We start from the raw sequence: 16,758 nt of genomic DNA on the forward strand, positions 1-16,758 counted from the left end.
AGTAACAACAATATAGAGAAATTTTTTTTTTTTTTCTTAAAGTAAATGTCCTTTGGCTGCAAAGTATGTTTTTTAAAAGTAATTTTCTTTTAAAGATTTTATTTTACATTGAAAAATTATGTTCATTCCTTTAGTATAAAAAAGTTTGATACATTTTTTTATTCTAAGACCTAAAAACAAAAACAAAAATGTTTTTTTTAACCCTCCTGCGGTCTTAGTGCGGCATTCAGCAAATGTTACGGTTGGACAACGAGGAAGCGCGAGGCTTGTCCCGTCAGACCGTCAGTTCCCGAAACCACACACACAAAAAACATGTAAAAGCGTACCTAGGGTCAGTGCAATCCCACTTGACCGTGCACAGACTGAAAAACAAGTAGGGTCTAATTGACCCCATCTCCTTGGGAGGGTCAATTTTAATAAGTTAAGCTAAATAAGATAATTAGCTTCATGTAGGTTTAGGATTTCATGTAAATTGAAGAAAAAAAAAACTTACACCACAGTCCACCTTAAAACACTGATGTAGTAGCAACACCTCACCTTGTTGTTTAGAGAAAATCTTTTTTTGTCTTTGCAGCTTTGGTCTTCTCTCAATAACAGGGTTGAAAAATGTTACCTTAAAAAAAACAAGGGAAAAAGATAGTTAGAATAGCTAAAAAAAAAAACCCAACCTACTTATATTCACTGTGACACCAAAGCTGTTATTGCTACAGTAGATTATGAATATAGAAACACTGATCATCCTTCTATGGGCTTGAAGTACTTGGTGTGTGTGGATGGACCTACCTCAGCAAACAGCATCCCCTGTGGCTCCAGGTACAGACACATTCCATGACGCTGGTTGTCCAGGAAGTCCTCCAGCCTCAGGAACTTGACAGCGCAGAGGGAACGCCAGTCGCGCCAGTACACAGAGATTTCCAACTCTCGAGACTGCAGGACAGAACCAGGTCAGCAGCAGCAGCAAACATTTACTTGGAGCAGAGCGGCCCAGCTAGCAGCGCAGGTGGAGATCAAAGGCAGATGTGTGTTACCCGATCCAGCTCCAGTGTAAACTTCTGGTCCCAGGCCTGGTTGCTGACAGGCTTCCAGCTCGTCTGTCCGACCACCGTGTTGTCCAGCTTCAGGACGGCGCTGATCTCATCTGGAAAAAACACACTGAGCTGTCAGGTTGTTTCTAATAAGGCTACAGTTGTCATTTCTCTTGGGTTTATTATTAACTCATTATACAAACTGCTTAATATCATTTTCTTTGTAAATAATCAGACTTAGAATAGTTATAAGGTGTTTTACTAGGGGTGCACTGATTATCGATCTTTAAAAAGCCTAACCTGCTGATTCAGATTTTAGCCGATATACTGTAGTTTCTTTTGTCTGAAGTCACTAAATATTGCAATAAAGTTGCTAAATTGGCAACCAAGGGGTGATTATTGTTAACCACACATTCATTTCTCAAAACACTCATTTACCCTGGAACATTGTGTGTGTGTGTGTGTTAGCACATTGAGCAGCACACACATGAGGTTGACTGACAGTGCTAAGACCCTTCTCTTGGATCTGATTGGTTGTTTCTGGCCAACTATTGCGGTCTGTACATTTCTGCAGACCTCAATAGTAGCAAAAGGATGAGGCGAAGAAGCTCCATCTTTCACAGATTATCTGTCTCATATTCTACTGTCACATTAGTGACAGTTTCAACAAATACGTAAAACACAACATTTTTAATAAAAGTTACATGCTGCAACTTTAAAACACTATAAAACAAATCTGGGATTGGTGATATCCCAGATGTCCCCAAACCTGCTGGACTCCCTCAGCGTTTGGGGACATAATGAACATAAACAAACCAGGTTTCAAACATTTACTAGAAGTGCACATAAAAACCAACCTTGTAGATAAAAAGGGAACAGGAAGTTAAGGAACCTCTGAAAATGTGGGAGAATGACCTCAGAAAGTCCCCCTGGTTCTTCAGTTTCCATCCCAACAGAGTCAGAGGGAGGTGAGCTGTACTTACTGGAGACCTCCTCACTCTTTGTGAGGTTCCTGGAGCTCACGCCTCGGTTTCTGTTTGCTCGGCTAATGAAGGATGAGCGCGTCTCGCTGGGGCTCCAGCCAGGCAGCGGGCTGGGGGCCGCCTTGGAACGGCCGGGGACATTTTCCAGAAGGTCCTGGCAGCCCATGAGTCTGACATCTAACGTGCCTGAGGATGAAGGTAACGTACCAGTTAGTGTGTGGAAGGCTGCTCCAAACCCAGTCAGACCGTCTTTTTACACTGCAGCAGCAGCAGAAATGCAAATATGACTCGTTTAATGAGTTAGACTAATCTGGTTTTGCACGTAGACTAGTATCACATTCAGGTTCGACCGATTCACAACAAGTAGCAATTATATTTTATTAGAGGAAGCCAACTCTAACAACTCTAACTCTAACAACGACTGTTAACTAAAATAAAACACACCAGACCTAATAGGTCTAACTGAATCTCAGTTTTAGTTTTAAGCCCTGCTTATGGGAGCTTAATCCAGCCAAAGCCTGATAAATCAGCAGAATTAAATAAATCCCACATTTATGTGCATCAGCTTTAAAGAGAAGCCCACTCATCCTCAGACAGTTGATTACTGTAACAAACTGTATTAAATCTAATGTTGTTCTATCAGTCAGTAAACATCTGATAGATAGCTGCGCCTGAGGAAAGCAGGATGACTAATCCAACTATTAGTGCAAGCCTGAGATTATCTTCTACTGCAAGGAAACATGAAGCTGCATGTTATTTCTCACTATGAAGCATAATATTTATGGATTACTTTATGTAAAATAATAAAACCTGTTTGTTTTCTCACCTAATTCAAAAAGACTCATCCACGGTTATTTAGTGGTACTGAGAGCTAAGCAGTAACTGTCGCTATGTATCATTGTTCCAACTTTGCCTTCCTTCACACAGCAGCTTTTCTCTTTCTTTTTTTGTTGTTGTTGGTGGTTCTTCATAGTACTAATTAAAAGTGACTGAAATCAGAGTTCTGTTGTGAATGGTTCACAACTCCAAAGCGACCCACATTCACAGAAGAAGAAAGTAGACGACACACTGCAGGGCGATTGTTACAGAAGTAATAACGAACGCCACCATCTATGGATCATATTCATAATATTAAAGGAAAACAGGAAACAGACAGGATTGTGACAAGTTCATAAGATGGAGGAGGCAAATAAAGAAAAAACACACAATTAATAGAATATTATCTGCAGCTTCTACAGTGAAAAATGTTGCGTAATCAGAACCAGAAGACTTTTTATTATAGTTTCATGTATGTACTGACCCACTTTCACTTCCGATACCGATTCAGATATCTGAGGTTTAGTATCAGCGGATACAGAGCCGATACAGAAAAGCAGCTTAATTGACTTAAAACATTTATTTTTGTTTTAAACAGACATAATTAATGCACAGTGCTGCATTAAAAATTTTGTTGTTAACTCTCCACCAATACAGCACAGTTAAACGCAACAATAGCTTGACAAGTTTGGTCAAACATATAGAAACAACCTTCCGGTTTTCAGTCAGTGCAATTAGGAGTAAGACAGTCAGTGTAAAATAAATGTTAAAGAAACTGAAACTGACAAAAAATTGTTGGATTGATCAAACATGTAAAAATAAACTGCAACAAATCTTCTTTCAATGGTTTAGAAAGTGCAATTAGGAATTCTAAATATAATGTGAAATAAATAAAACATGATGTTGCTCAAAGCACAAAGCGTAGAATAAGACTGAATAGATCTGCCCTTATGGATCAGGTGCATTGTTACTAATCATTGATACCTGATCTAGATTTGTTTTCAATATCGGGACCAATACAGATATTAATATCGGATTGTTGCATCTCTAGTTTCATAATAATAATTTCTAGCCATTGTTTCCGTCTAGATCTACCACATCTGGCTTCTTCTGGTGCAGAATAATCAAGTATAAAGTCTCACCACTCGCCCACACTCAAAAATCTCTAAAACCTCTAAAATCTTGATTACAACGTCTGAATTGTGCTTTTAGAGGCCTGCATTTTCTTATATTTGCGTTAAGCACGTTGTGAAGAAGATGCATGTGTATATATCTTTGGCCCAAACATGAGCTGGTTTTTGTGAGGTGTTTTGACTAGGCCGGTTCCAGTGCAGCCAGGCTGTGGACGAGTCTGTAGCTTGTTCAGACACACAGGTGGAGGGGTGTGTCTGCACAGGCAGAGAGGAAACACTAAAATACGGGCATGGCTTAACAAGATTAACAGGTTCACTAATGTAACATGGCACTGTGTTGATGTAAACAGTAATGTTGCATTTTATAAGCCATCTGGAACGCCATCAGCCAAGTCACGAGGGTGACCTCACACTATCATCCAAGATCTGCATTAACAAATCACTGTACAGTTGTGGGTTTCTGATGTGCAGCCGAGCTGCGTGTGAGTTACCTGTGAGTGCTGCGGGCTTGGTGAAGGTGCTGTACTGGTTCTGTGTGGAGATGATGCTGGACCTGGGGCTGAGGGCGGGGGAGGACAGCAGAGACAGCTCCTCTACGATGGCGCTGCTGCGAGGGTGGTTTTTTGGCAACTCGCTAAGGCGCTCCTCTAACGAGTAACGTAACAGGTCCAGCTTCTGGCTGGACTCGGTAAAGCGAGCCTGAGCCTGGAAGAGAGCAAAGACGTCTTAAAACCGTAAGACGCAGGTATGCAAGTCGAGAAGAGTTGCTTTATACTGAAACAGTCTTGCCTCTGAGTGAGCTTTCTTTTCTGTGACTTTTCCGGAGCCCAGCAGCTTCATGACGTTCTTGGCTCCCTCTGCCACTGCAGACTCTATCCTGGCATGGTGACACAGCTCCTCCACCCGCAGGTCCAGAGGACTGATGATGGACTTGTCAGCTGGTCAGAGAACAAACCAACTGTTAGTAACTTCAGGATGAAAACAACCTCTTATAGGCGTAACTCATATCCCACATGTAGAGTTTTCTTATACAGTGCTTTTAATAGCATCATATTCCAATTTTCTATGTCTTATGGAAAAGTAAAAATAGAAAGCTTTACAGTTCTTACATCACATTTTATAAACATAATCAAGCTGCTTTTATTTAAAACAAAGAAAAAAGCAATAGATAGTCTTGAAATAATAAAACCTGCTGATTATTAAAGTTCGAATGATGCCTTTTTTCACATTTATTCAGAAATATTTTGATTCTGAAGCTTGGACTAAAGCAGACAAACAGAGCAGGTCTGTCACAAAAACAAGTTCAGCCTGATGATAAATTGTCCCAGAAGTTATTGCAATAAATTATAATTTTGTTGTTTTGAGACAATTTTCTAGTAATGCAATGGTAATGGTATAATAATGCACAAACATATTCTCAAAGAGCAATAATCTTTAAATTCTAATGAACATTTGACACTGAACCTGGAAAGCGCTTTAAATATCCAAAATATTAAAACAACAGAAAGAACAAACAAAATTAATGATGAAGTCTCTGCAAACAAAATTGTCCTTAAAAAAGGGCTAGTTGAGACCAAAGTACCAGGCAGAAGACATAGAAAGAGAAAGAAGAACAATGATAGATCATACAAATGGAAATTATTGACTTTGTTTTGGTTTATCATACAATTAATTGATTTACTACTTGTTATGACAGGCCTAAAATAGAAGGAAGAATTTGCAAGAGTTTTAAGTACAGTTGCAACAACTGGGGTGTTCTGACAAATCACAGATGTTTAAAAAGCCTGACTTAATGATTCTGATTTTTCTTGTTGCTTTTGTCGCTAAACATAGCAACACAGTTGCTAAGTTGACATCAGTACATTGACTATTGTTAACCGAACACATGCAGATGTGACCTGCTGAGCGGGGCTAACAGTCAGCTCTCTCTCTCACCACAAACAAAAAAGGACAGTGGCTGATTTTCAGGCCTTTGCTGATGTAGATGAAATTAGAAGTAAGATTGATTTCTCATTAAGTATCAGCCGTTTGCCAATTTCCCAAAATTGAGAAAATTGGAGCTGTATTATCTGCGATGGACTGGCGACCTGTCCAGGGTGACCCCACCTCTTCCACAAAACGTCTTGCTGGACGTCACCAGCACCCCTCCTGACCCCACCAGGGACAAGGGTATAAGAAAATGGATGGATGGAGCTATATTTTACCTACTTTCAAGTAAACATATGTGGTGTGCAGCAACCGGTGAGGGAGGAGAAGCGCACCATTCTACCTCCTTTGAGCTCTAAGAACTTTAAACCGTGCAAACTTCTTTACAACAGAACATCATTACATCATTGTCTTTAAAAGCAGGTATGAAACAAAGCACAGTTGGTATGAAACAGCTCTATTCCATAAGTAAAAACTTGTGTCAAATCATCCAAGGATTGGCAAGGAGGTTAAATTATCTGTAGCTGGATCACCAACTGTAATTGTGTAGCCCTGGTCAGTAAATGGGTGTGGCAGCTCACCCATCAGGTCATTGCTCTCAAAGCTCAGCTCTGTGGCCTGACTGGCCTTCAGGATCTGCATCCTGATGAACTCGATCTTTGTCTTGCTGTCTTGAAGCATCTGCTGAGCGGCGGCCAGTAACTTGCGGTCCTGTCAGTGAAAAACAAAAAGAAAAATCTACATTAGAAAGTGTTTGTCTTGAACAACAGAGTTAAATTCATATTTTGTGATTTGAGGAAAACCGTGGACATCACATTCCCCCCTCTGACCCCTCCAACCTCTATCCCTGTTATTCACTGACGTCATGAACCATCTGACCACCTGCAGAGGGAGACCAAATTTGGCGCCACAACCTCAGCTTGTGCCCTTAATTGGACCTGTGGTACAACTGACCACATGGAAAACTGTATTCGCTGCAAACAAAGCAAAATCCTATTGCGGAGCTCCTCCTATTTGCTGTTCCTCTCATGCATGCAAATACACACACACACACACACACCCACACACACACACACAGCGTGAACAAAGCCCACTCCACCCCAAATTCCTGTGACGTTTAAGTGCTGTTGATGGCTGCGCGCGCAGGAAGGTCCTCCGTCCAGCAGGCATTTCCTCTCTGACATCAGGACTATTTCCAACGGAATGGCTGCCTCTGTCTGGCTGGAGGTGGAAGGGGGTAACAGGAGTGGGGAGGTTCACTGAACAAAATGCAACCCCCCCATATCCCCTTTCACACACACACACACACACACACACACACACACACACACACACACACACACACACACACACAGACACCCCCCAGACAGACGCTGGGAGTCAGGTAACAATACTAAGGCCTGGTTATGACCTGCAGGCTAACAAATGTTCCTCTTGTTTGAAAACGTTCATGTGGACGAGCTAACAGTTATATTCTGACTATTAATTGATTAATCGGATAAAAAACTGGCACATTCTCCAGATTTTTAATTGAACCATTTGAGCCCATTGTGTACAATATAAAAAATCCATAAAAATGTAAAACTAACTCAATTCCTTTTGTTAAATAAGAAAATAAACATTTAGATCCCTAAAATGTAATCATTGTTTGTTTGTGTGAACATTTGTAGCAAGGTTTTTTTTTTCCTAAGAATTTGACAAAGAAGTTTTTTTTTTCATCTTGAGGGCAAAATGCATGTGATTTTTGTACAGTTTTGTTTTAATTACTGCTCTGATTAAATTAGCTGGCAATTATTTCAATAATCGATTAATCATGATTAATTCGATTCATTGCTTAAGCCCTAATGTGGACAAAAATAATGATTCATTTGCAGAACAGCTTTGTCAAAAATAAGATGCACACCAGTTTCCTTCTCTTTTTTTTTTTTTTTTTTACCTCTGAACAAAACAAAACAAACCAAAAAGCTTCCTCCATCTTCCTCAGTGAGATCAGAAATAGTGTGGACTTTCCTTAATACCTTTTACAATGAATAGTGTCGTCAGTGGCGTCACTAATGAAATACAAAGGTGAGCAGTTTCTGGATGAATCTCTGTACTACATCGAAGGAGCAATCAAACCTATTCAATCAAAAGCAAATTAACACTTTAAGAATTAAGAGAAACTGAGTAAAATAAGAAACGATCCGTAATACAGGGGTGATGTTTTACAGTTAAACATCAGACAGTAGTGCTGATGAACATGAGAAGCTCTGAGTGTTCCAGCTGTTATTACCTGAAGCCTCATGCTACACACCTTCCTCCTAAATTACAGTCTGTCCTCCCTCCGTGCAGGGAAAGAGACAATCCAGCTTTGGAAACAAACAGCTGTGTATGTATGTGTGTGTGTGTGGCACAGTATGTGTCAGCGCCTTCTCACATTCCCCCTGAAGAAGCTGCCATGTCACAGACTGGGTTTCAAGTCACGTTTAAGAGTTTCTGCTTTCAGTTCAAACTCTGAGCTCGTCCTTAAGTGGCTGAAACACACTGGAGAGACAGATCTATCTTTTAAAAGTTCAGGGGGCAACATGAGTTAAATTTACCAGCTTATGTTTCTGTCATTGATGGCCCCGCCTTCGCCAGGTGCCTCATCTGTTTGTTTTTGATTTCCTGTGACAACCAGAGGCTTATTCCAAAGCAGACTTGGGGTAAATACAGGAAGGTTTTTCAAAGAAAGAGTGTCCCATGTCCCGTTAATGTTGATGAGAATTAAACAAGAAAGACAAACTGGACCAAGATAACTGTAAACAATCAACCCCCCAAATTGACAGACTATATCTTTTTTCTAAGGGCAAACAAGAGAACCTCTTTTTATGTTTCGGATCTATGATTTACAATTTTGTTTTACTACTTTCTTACATAAAATTATTTTTGTGTGTGTGTTCAATATTTTTTTTTTTCTTTCTTCACGTTTATGCCTGTAGTACCTCTAAATTGCTGATTTAACCCAGTGGGATAAAGGTTTGGACACCTTCGGCAAACTTTGTGTTTCATGTGCCCATGTTTTCCGAGCCTTTTTAAAAAATGGCAGCTAAAACAGCAGCTGGGGTAAGAACCCTTCTGACGAAGCTGAAATCTCTCAGCAGCAGATATTACTTCGTAAAGTGTAACCTTATTTCAACTGGCTAGAATGAGAACAATGGTGGCGTTTCAATCTCACTCACGCTGACATTCTGTCATGACTCAGCAAAAACCTGAAAGTCGAGTGAGTCCTGCTCCTCTCATGCTGTGCTCACCTTGGAGGAGCCGTTGGAGTACATCTGAATCATGTTCTCGGCTCCCTGTTTCACCTTCAGCTCGATGTCATTCTGCCGTTTTAAAGCTGCCAGGCGACTGTTGCTTGTGCACGTTCTCGCTTCACTGCTTGGAGTATCGGGGGTTAAAGGGCACTCTAGAAAGAGACAAAAAAGGGTGAAACATACGGTCAGCCTTACAGAGACTTACTGGGATTTTGACAGTATAGCAACCATGAAGTTGTTCAAAATAATTGATGCTTCATGATCTACTTTTGTTTGCAGTTTAAAGGGCCAGTATTATGTATTTTCCAGGTACATATGCCATTTTATAGCACAATCAAGTAATTATTTTATTTTCAGTTGCTATAAAAATTAGGAACAATCTGATCAGGTTTTTTGCTGCCGATTCCGATCATCCAAAAGGCCAATCAATAATCTTTGCCGATCGACTGGAGTGGCTGTTAATTTTTCGCTTTAGGTATAAATGATGCTATGTTATCTGGCAAAATGAAAAAATTATCTGGCAATAAATTCATCTAATTTAGACATAATAGACATATTTTAATACATATCTAAAATCTTTTTTTTTTTTTAAGTTACATGCTGAAGCTTTAAGGAGACGTTCTGTGTGAGAGTTCACTGTTTGGAGAAGGTTGAGCGGCGCTACGTCTGGGAAATATTACTACCAGTAGCGAGTAGTGACCGTCCAAGAGCGAGAGCAGAACCAGCGTCTTATACCGCCAGCTCAAAGACTTTAATTATTTTTCGTGTTATTTGTTTAGCTTTCTGACCGTGATGCTCTTCCGGGTGAGCGTTGGTAGTTGTGCGCTGCTTTACCTGCTATCTGGCCGCTCCGGATGTAATTTTTTTCTTGCATTGAGCCTCGGTATCGTGCTTGTTTTTTAAATGCCATGATAGATGCGTTGTGTTGATGCATTTTGACGTGCTTCACCCCCGAGGTGCACAACATGCAAACGTCCCCATTCACTCTCAGAGCGTTATTGTTCCACACAACAGGATTTTTTGCTGCGCGATTGCGCAGTGTGAAGAGATCAGTGGCACATGAAGGCTGCAACGTGAGATACAGGTGATCGGTTTTGGTGATCGGTAACAAGAGACAGTGATCTGCGATCACACACTTTTTGACGGATATTGACCCATTATGATCGGTGGCCAATCGATCGGCACAACTCTAATAAAAATGCTACATATATCGAATATGACTTAAAAGAAATTTGACTTGGTAAATTAATGTCTTAAATTGGACCTCCGTCTCTTTAAAAACTCTAGCTCTTTCTAAAATTCTGCCTTCAGGAATTCGAACAACGTTTTTACCAGCATTGAACTGAGAAGTAGCACGTATAAGGAGCTCAGCAGATGAGCAGTACCACCAGGTGTTTGCTAATTGCTGCTGGCTAGTCTGAAGGACCCGAGTGGGGGAAGAACTGCTCTGTGAGGAGGAAGCTGGGAAGCTTAGAAACTGCAGCTCTGAGTAGGAGCTAGGTCCTTGAAGGCAGAGCTAGGTCCAGCCAGGCATTTTGCATAACTCAATGGTTGTCTTGGAGATTAAAGGATTGCTCAACTATGCATTAAAGAATCAAGGCAACACTCCAGGTTTGTTTTTATTTGCATGATGCAAAGCTAAAAAACAATGATTTTACATCATACTGGCCCTTTAATGCAGTTTGCTGAAATGCCTGCAGGCATCCGCCCTGCTAGGTGAGAACACCCCGACAGCCTGGATGTCTGCAAATATGAACAAAAAATAGTGATAAATCAATGGGTTCTTTAATATCTAATAAATATGCCTATCTCCACTGAAACCAGAAAAGATAAAAAAAAAACAAAAAAAAACAGCTCCAAGATGCTGACAGAAACAAGAAAATGTATGACTCATGCTTTGGATGTTTCAGTAAACACTGTGTAATGTTTTCTGTTGAACACCTGTGGGATGAGAGCAGAATGGAAGCACGTGATTCATTCAACTAAAATACTACATGAGTCATGTAATAACCTTTAAAAGGCTGGGGAGGATTGGCACTGGGGCTTTCTGTTTAATGGGAGTAGAGGACACAGAGACTAGAAAGTAAGTTGAGGAAGTTAGAGGGGCGTACAGCTAAATAAATATTCTAAATGTTTAGTGTATAGAAATTAGAAATGAACTGAGAAATTAACTCAGGAATCAAATCTTTTTCTCATCAGTGAACACAACATATGTGAGACTGACAACATGCTCACACCAACACTCTGGCATGGAATCAGTAAATATAGAGTATGAGTAGGCCTGTCGCGATAAACGATAAATCGATTAATCGTAAGATAAATTAAAACTATCGACGTCATTTTAATTATCGGCATTATCGTCTCTTCCGGCCTTTTCCTCTTTTTGTTAATGACACTGAATGAAAAAAAGGCTCAACTCCGGTGCTCTCCAATGACTCCTCCCTTCCTCATTTCCTCAGTGTAAAGCCCAGCGGACACTGCACGATCTTAAAGCTGTCGGCCGATTGTCGGCCCATTTTCAAACCCTGACAGATCACACATTAGCCGACAGAAATCCTAGCTATAACGGTTCGATCGGGTTCGTTCCTGCCGCGTGGTGTCCAACAATGGGCACAAAATAATGGCTACAAGTCCAGTTAACTAATTTTAAAACCAGACATTAATCAATGCTTTACTACAATCTACCTACAATGCATGTGGCTAGTGTCAGCGTAAAGTCCTGACTGAATGAAAATCATTACAACTTATTTACATCACGTTAACGAAGAACAGCTGAAACGTTACTGGGTTTATCAACTGCAGTAGCAATTTCGCTCCAACTCCTCCCCTTGTCATTTCTATATTCTTTGCATGTTGAATAAACATTAATATTGTTTCCACGTATCATCTCCAATGTTCGCTGGACTTCAGGTTGCGGTGTCAGCTGTTTGGGATTCCCCTCCGTAATTTCCCCTCAGAAAACACGGAGGAGAATCCCTGCTTTCTGGTTGGCTACCTGTCACATTCAACAGGCTGCATTAAAGCTCCCAGTCGGGGAAAACCCTTGATTTAGATCGGAGGACGATCTACCATAACACACCACACAATCTTAGAAAGACCAACGTTTTAAGATTGTTGTAAAGAGAAAAATAGGAGCAAAAAACCGTGTAGTGTGAACTATTGCATCAGGTAGTCAGATGTGCCCATCTTCTCTATTAAAATCTAATTATTACTGAAGGGCAACATAATATACAGACTTCAAAATCTGTACTCTTTTGGTATTTATTTCCACTTTTACTTTATGTTGTTTAGTTTTTTTTTTCAAGTGCGTTTTTTCCATTTTATTTTTGTTTTTGGTTGTTTTGTTTATCAGTTCCAGTGTTTAGTGTTCTTTTGAAAATAAAGTGTATCCATCTTTGGCAAGAAATCACATGCATTATTATGTCATTTCCATTAAATCAGTGTAAAAAGGTCTTCAAACAATATTATCGTTTATCGCAATAATTTTTGAGACAATTAATCGCTCAGCAAAATTTGCTATCGTGACAGGCCTAAGTATGAGTTAAAAAAAGTAGGGCTGAAAAACATATCACGATAAAAGTGTTTCATATCAGTTGATATTGATTATTATTGATAGGTTTTTATTTGTTTTAAATATCTGAAATACAGCCAAAGTGGTGATGTGACCTTTCATTTCTTATCCAGTTTTCAACCCCAGCCATTGCTTTTCCTATTTTTAAGTAGTAATGAGCAGTGATGGCATAGTTAATTTGACAAAGTAAATTTAATCGGATTACTGATTAGTCCTTGAAAAAGTAACTCAGATTACTGACTACTTGATTTGGAAAGTAACTAAGTTACATTAAAAGTAACTTTTTTAGTTACTTTCAGCAGCTGCTAACAACAACACTGATCTTTGCCAATACTAAATTGTAAGCTATTTTATATAATGATAACGTCAACAATGTGTCTCCACTTATAAGGTTGAACTGAAGGGGAGATTTTTTAATGGTTACAGTACAAAAAAAAAAAACATTAGTAATTTGTGCATGTTTTTGTGTGGTCCACTATTGTCTGGAAAACTCTAAGAAGGATTAGAGCCTGACTAAAACTAATTGGAGGTCAGACACATTCTGGGGCTTATGTCTGCTTATTTCCAAGCCCAAATGAGCAACTTCACGTTCAAAGACGAGCCCAAAAAGCGCAACCCGCGACTCATTAAATTTGTTAGCGACTTTAAAAAAAAAAAAAAGCCCACAGCCGCTTATAATAATCGGTCTTGGCGACAGAAACTCAAAGTAGTTCCTGTTTCTCTAACAATAAAATGTGCATCTCCCTCTTCCCTCCATTGTTTACATTTCTGTCGCTGCTGATACTGCCGCATAAAAACGGCGATCACTCGACAAGACACGTAGAGGAAATGAAATTAAATTCTAAAAGAAAATAGTAACGCACAGTAACGCAAAATGATTTTGATAAGTAACTGTAGTCTGACTACTGGATATGAAACAGCAACACGTTAGATTACTCGTTACTGAAAAAAGTGGTCCAACATCAGTAACGCGTTACTGACATCACTGGTAAATGAGGCATGGTGACAAAACATGAAACTGCTGCTGCACAAGTTATTCTACAGGTTGTTGCTAGGCAATCATAGAGTGAGTTAGTTGATGACACCAAGCTAACTTAGCTGGCCTTGAGAGGTTGAGCGGCTCAACCTCTGCCTGTATCCCCCAGAATGCCATGCGAACAAAATTCAGTGAATATTCTATATATTGAATGTTCTGGCAGATGTATTACCTATTAATAATAATAATAATAATAATGAAGATGATGATGATGTGTCTATCACAATATATGTTATGGGTTCATTGCTACTAAAAGAAACTAGTAAAAAATAGATCAAAATGGTTTAAATCACATTTTGCTAGACTGTCTTGACTCCTTTTTTAAAAGAAAAAAAAACTAATCTAATAAATGTATGTGCCTATGTACAATAATTAAACATGAAAAGAGATTGAGTAATAAATTAGTGTTTCCAATAAACGTTTGTAAACAGTAACAATAATGTTTGAATGTGTCTAAAATCCATGTTGTCAAGACAATGCATTATTAATCAGTTTCTTTTTGCTGAAGATACTTAAAGAGGCAGTATTATGCATTTTCTAGGCAAATAGTGTCATTTTAAAGCACAATTGAGTAACTATGTTAATTTCAGTTGCTATAAAAATGCTTCATATATCAAATATGACTTAAAAGAATTTTGACTTTGTAATTTAACGTCTTGAAATCGGGCCTCTGTCTCTAAGAACTCCTGCTCTTACTGAAATTGCGCCTTCAGGAAGTTGAACAAGGTTTTTACCAGCATTGCACTGAGAAGTAGCTCATATAATGAATTCAGCGGATGCACAATCCCACCAGGTATTTGCTAATTGCTGCTGGCTAGTCTGAAGGAGTTGAGTGGGAAAAATGAGAGGGTTGGTGGAGGAGCTGTCTTGAAGGTGGGTTTAGGTCCAACCAGGCGTTTTGCACAGCTGAATGACTGCCATGCAAGATTAAAGGATTTCTCAAACATTTATCAAAGAATCAAGGCAACACTCTTGGAATGTTTTTGATGAGAGAATAACATCAGAACCTGATGTAAAGCTCAACACAGTTGATTTTACATAACGCTACCCTTTTAAGAAAGATCAAGAGTTTACCTTACACTCACAACTCTCAAGTTTCAGCCTCATGCAACAATATGATGTTGCTGTTTCACATTAATGTAAGGAATATTTTTAGCAGCAATAGGAATGATTTATGCTGCTCTACAGAAATCAGAAACTGGCCACAAATCACTGATCAGTGCGTCTGTTACAGCAGAGTTAGCAGTGAGGTCATGTTATGTCAGCGGTGATGGCACACCACAACACGTGTAGAAGAGCTGAGTCTGCCATCCAGTTTACGATAGGGGCTTGCCTCTCTTTGTGGGGGGTGTGGAATGGTTGAGGTCGTTTCCCACCAGGAATTCAGTGACCCCCACCCTGAGAGTGGGCCATGCAACGACACAGTGAGCTCCTGAATAGCTGCAGGGCTGATGTCACCGCTGGACCACTGACAAAGGGGAACCCTCCCACATATTAACCCGGCCTGCGTCTGATAGGAAGGCAAACATGACTAATACGGTTCACTAAGCAATGACATCATCACTGGGCAACTCAGACCTGAAACCATGCTGAGTTTATTTCCATGGAGATGAGATATGACTGAAGATTAGAGAGTGGATCAGCTCTGAGTATTGGAATTCCCCTTAGAAAAGAGAGCAGATATGACTGGGGGAACCTGACTGGTGGTTCTGCATCAAAGCCACTGCTTCCCAGCCAGGCTATTTCTGGCCTCAGCTGAGAGGTGAAGAAAAGCCAGAGACCCTTCAGCAATGAACACTCTGGCCGACAGAGAAGGTCATTTTTATGAATTCTAGAAGTGAATGACGTTCCTCACGCACTCCAGAGCTCAGCATGATTTCAGATGGGGTTTCAGGTCTGAGGAGCTCAGCAACATTCAGATGCCCTCCCTCCGTCACTCTGTGATGGCCAGAAACATTCCACTGTTGCCGCGTCACTTATCCAGAATGCCCCAGTTCATCAGATAGGAGGTCCCAGAGTCAAGCTAAATTTGTTCCTACTTAAGACAGCCATTCAGAAGTCAACAAGTTTCCTCTCCTCAAACACACATACATTATTTAGATTGGGCCTAAGAGGCATTGTGTCCACAGCCAATCAGACTCAACTCATTAACTTTGATTAGAGGCCTGAGCCCAAAGTAAACCTGATATATTTTAATTAAGCTTCTACTGCTTTTGTTTTAGCCCACCAGGTAAAGTGGGAGTATCATGTAAAACCAAGCTTTTTTTTAGCGTTATATAATTTTATAATGTTATTCCCTCATCAAAAACATACCTGGAGTGTTGTTTTGATTCTTTCATGCATGATTGAGAAATCATTAAATCTCCCGTGGCAACCAATCACTTGTGCAAAAAGTCTTGTTGGACCTAGCTCTGCCTTCAAGGTGCAGTTTCCAAGCTTCCGTCTCCTAGAGCCCACCTCCCCCTCTGAACTCCTTCAGACTAGCCAACAGCAATTAGCAAACACCTGGTCGAACTGGATATCTGCTGAACGAGGAGCTACTTCTCAGTGCAATGCTGGTAAAGACGTTGTGAAAGGTTTAATAGAGAAGCCATGTTGTGATGACCTCCTGAAGGCGGAGTTTCAGAAAGAGTAGAGTTTTTAAAAAGATAGATGCCCAATTTCAAGGCATCAAATTACAAAGACAGATTTCTTTTAAGTCACATTTGGCATTTTATATATACAGTATATATATATATATATATATATATATATATATATATATATATATATACATATATATACTGTATATATACATACTGTATATACACACTTATAACTATACAACTGAAAGTAGCATAGTTATTTGACTGTACTATAACATGGTACTTTGAGCAAGGGCGCTGCCAGGAATCCTGGGCCCCATGACAAAAAATTAAACCCCCCATCAGCTGCTGTAACAATTTTTGAGTCTATCTGACCCATCAAAAGCATCACAATTTTAAAGGCTTGCA

General features: G+C 39.8%; 1 protein-coding gene across 1 annotated transcript in view; it reads right to left on the minus strand.

Annotated features, from left to right (window-relative positions):
- Nucleotides 1-16,758, minus strand: part of pkn2a (protein kinase N2a) — a 42,979-nt gene that overhangs the window by 5,955 nt on the left and 20,266 nt on the right. The window contains exons 4-11 of the mRNA XM_028021525.1: nt 9,156-9,310; nt 6,465-6,594; nt 4,747-4,895; nt 4,449-4,662; nt 2,009-2,194; nt 1,029-1,138; nt 784-927; nt 538-613 (exon numbers count right to left, since the gene is read on the minus strand). Coding sequence (XP_027877326.1) covers nt 538-613; nt 784-927; nt 1,029-1,138; nt 2,009-2,194; nt 4,449-4,662; nt 4,747-4,895; nt 6,465-6,594; nt 9,156-9,310 — 1,164 coding nt within the window. The remainder of the gene's footprint in view (nt 1-537; nt 614-783; nt 928-1,028; nt 1,139-2,008; nt 2,195-4,448; nt 4,663-4,746; nt 4,896-6,464; nt 6,595-9,155; nt 9,311-16,758) is intronic.

The sequence above is a fragment of the Xiphophorus couchianus genome, chromosome 6 (genome assembly GCF_001444195.1).
Source record: "Xiphophorus couchianus chromosome 6, X_couchianus-1.0, whole genome shotgun sequence".
NCBI lineage: Eukaryota > Metazoa > Chordata > Actinopteri > Cyprinodontiformes > Poeciliidae > Xiphophorus > Xiphophorus couchianus.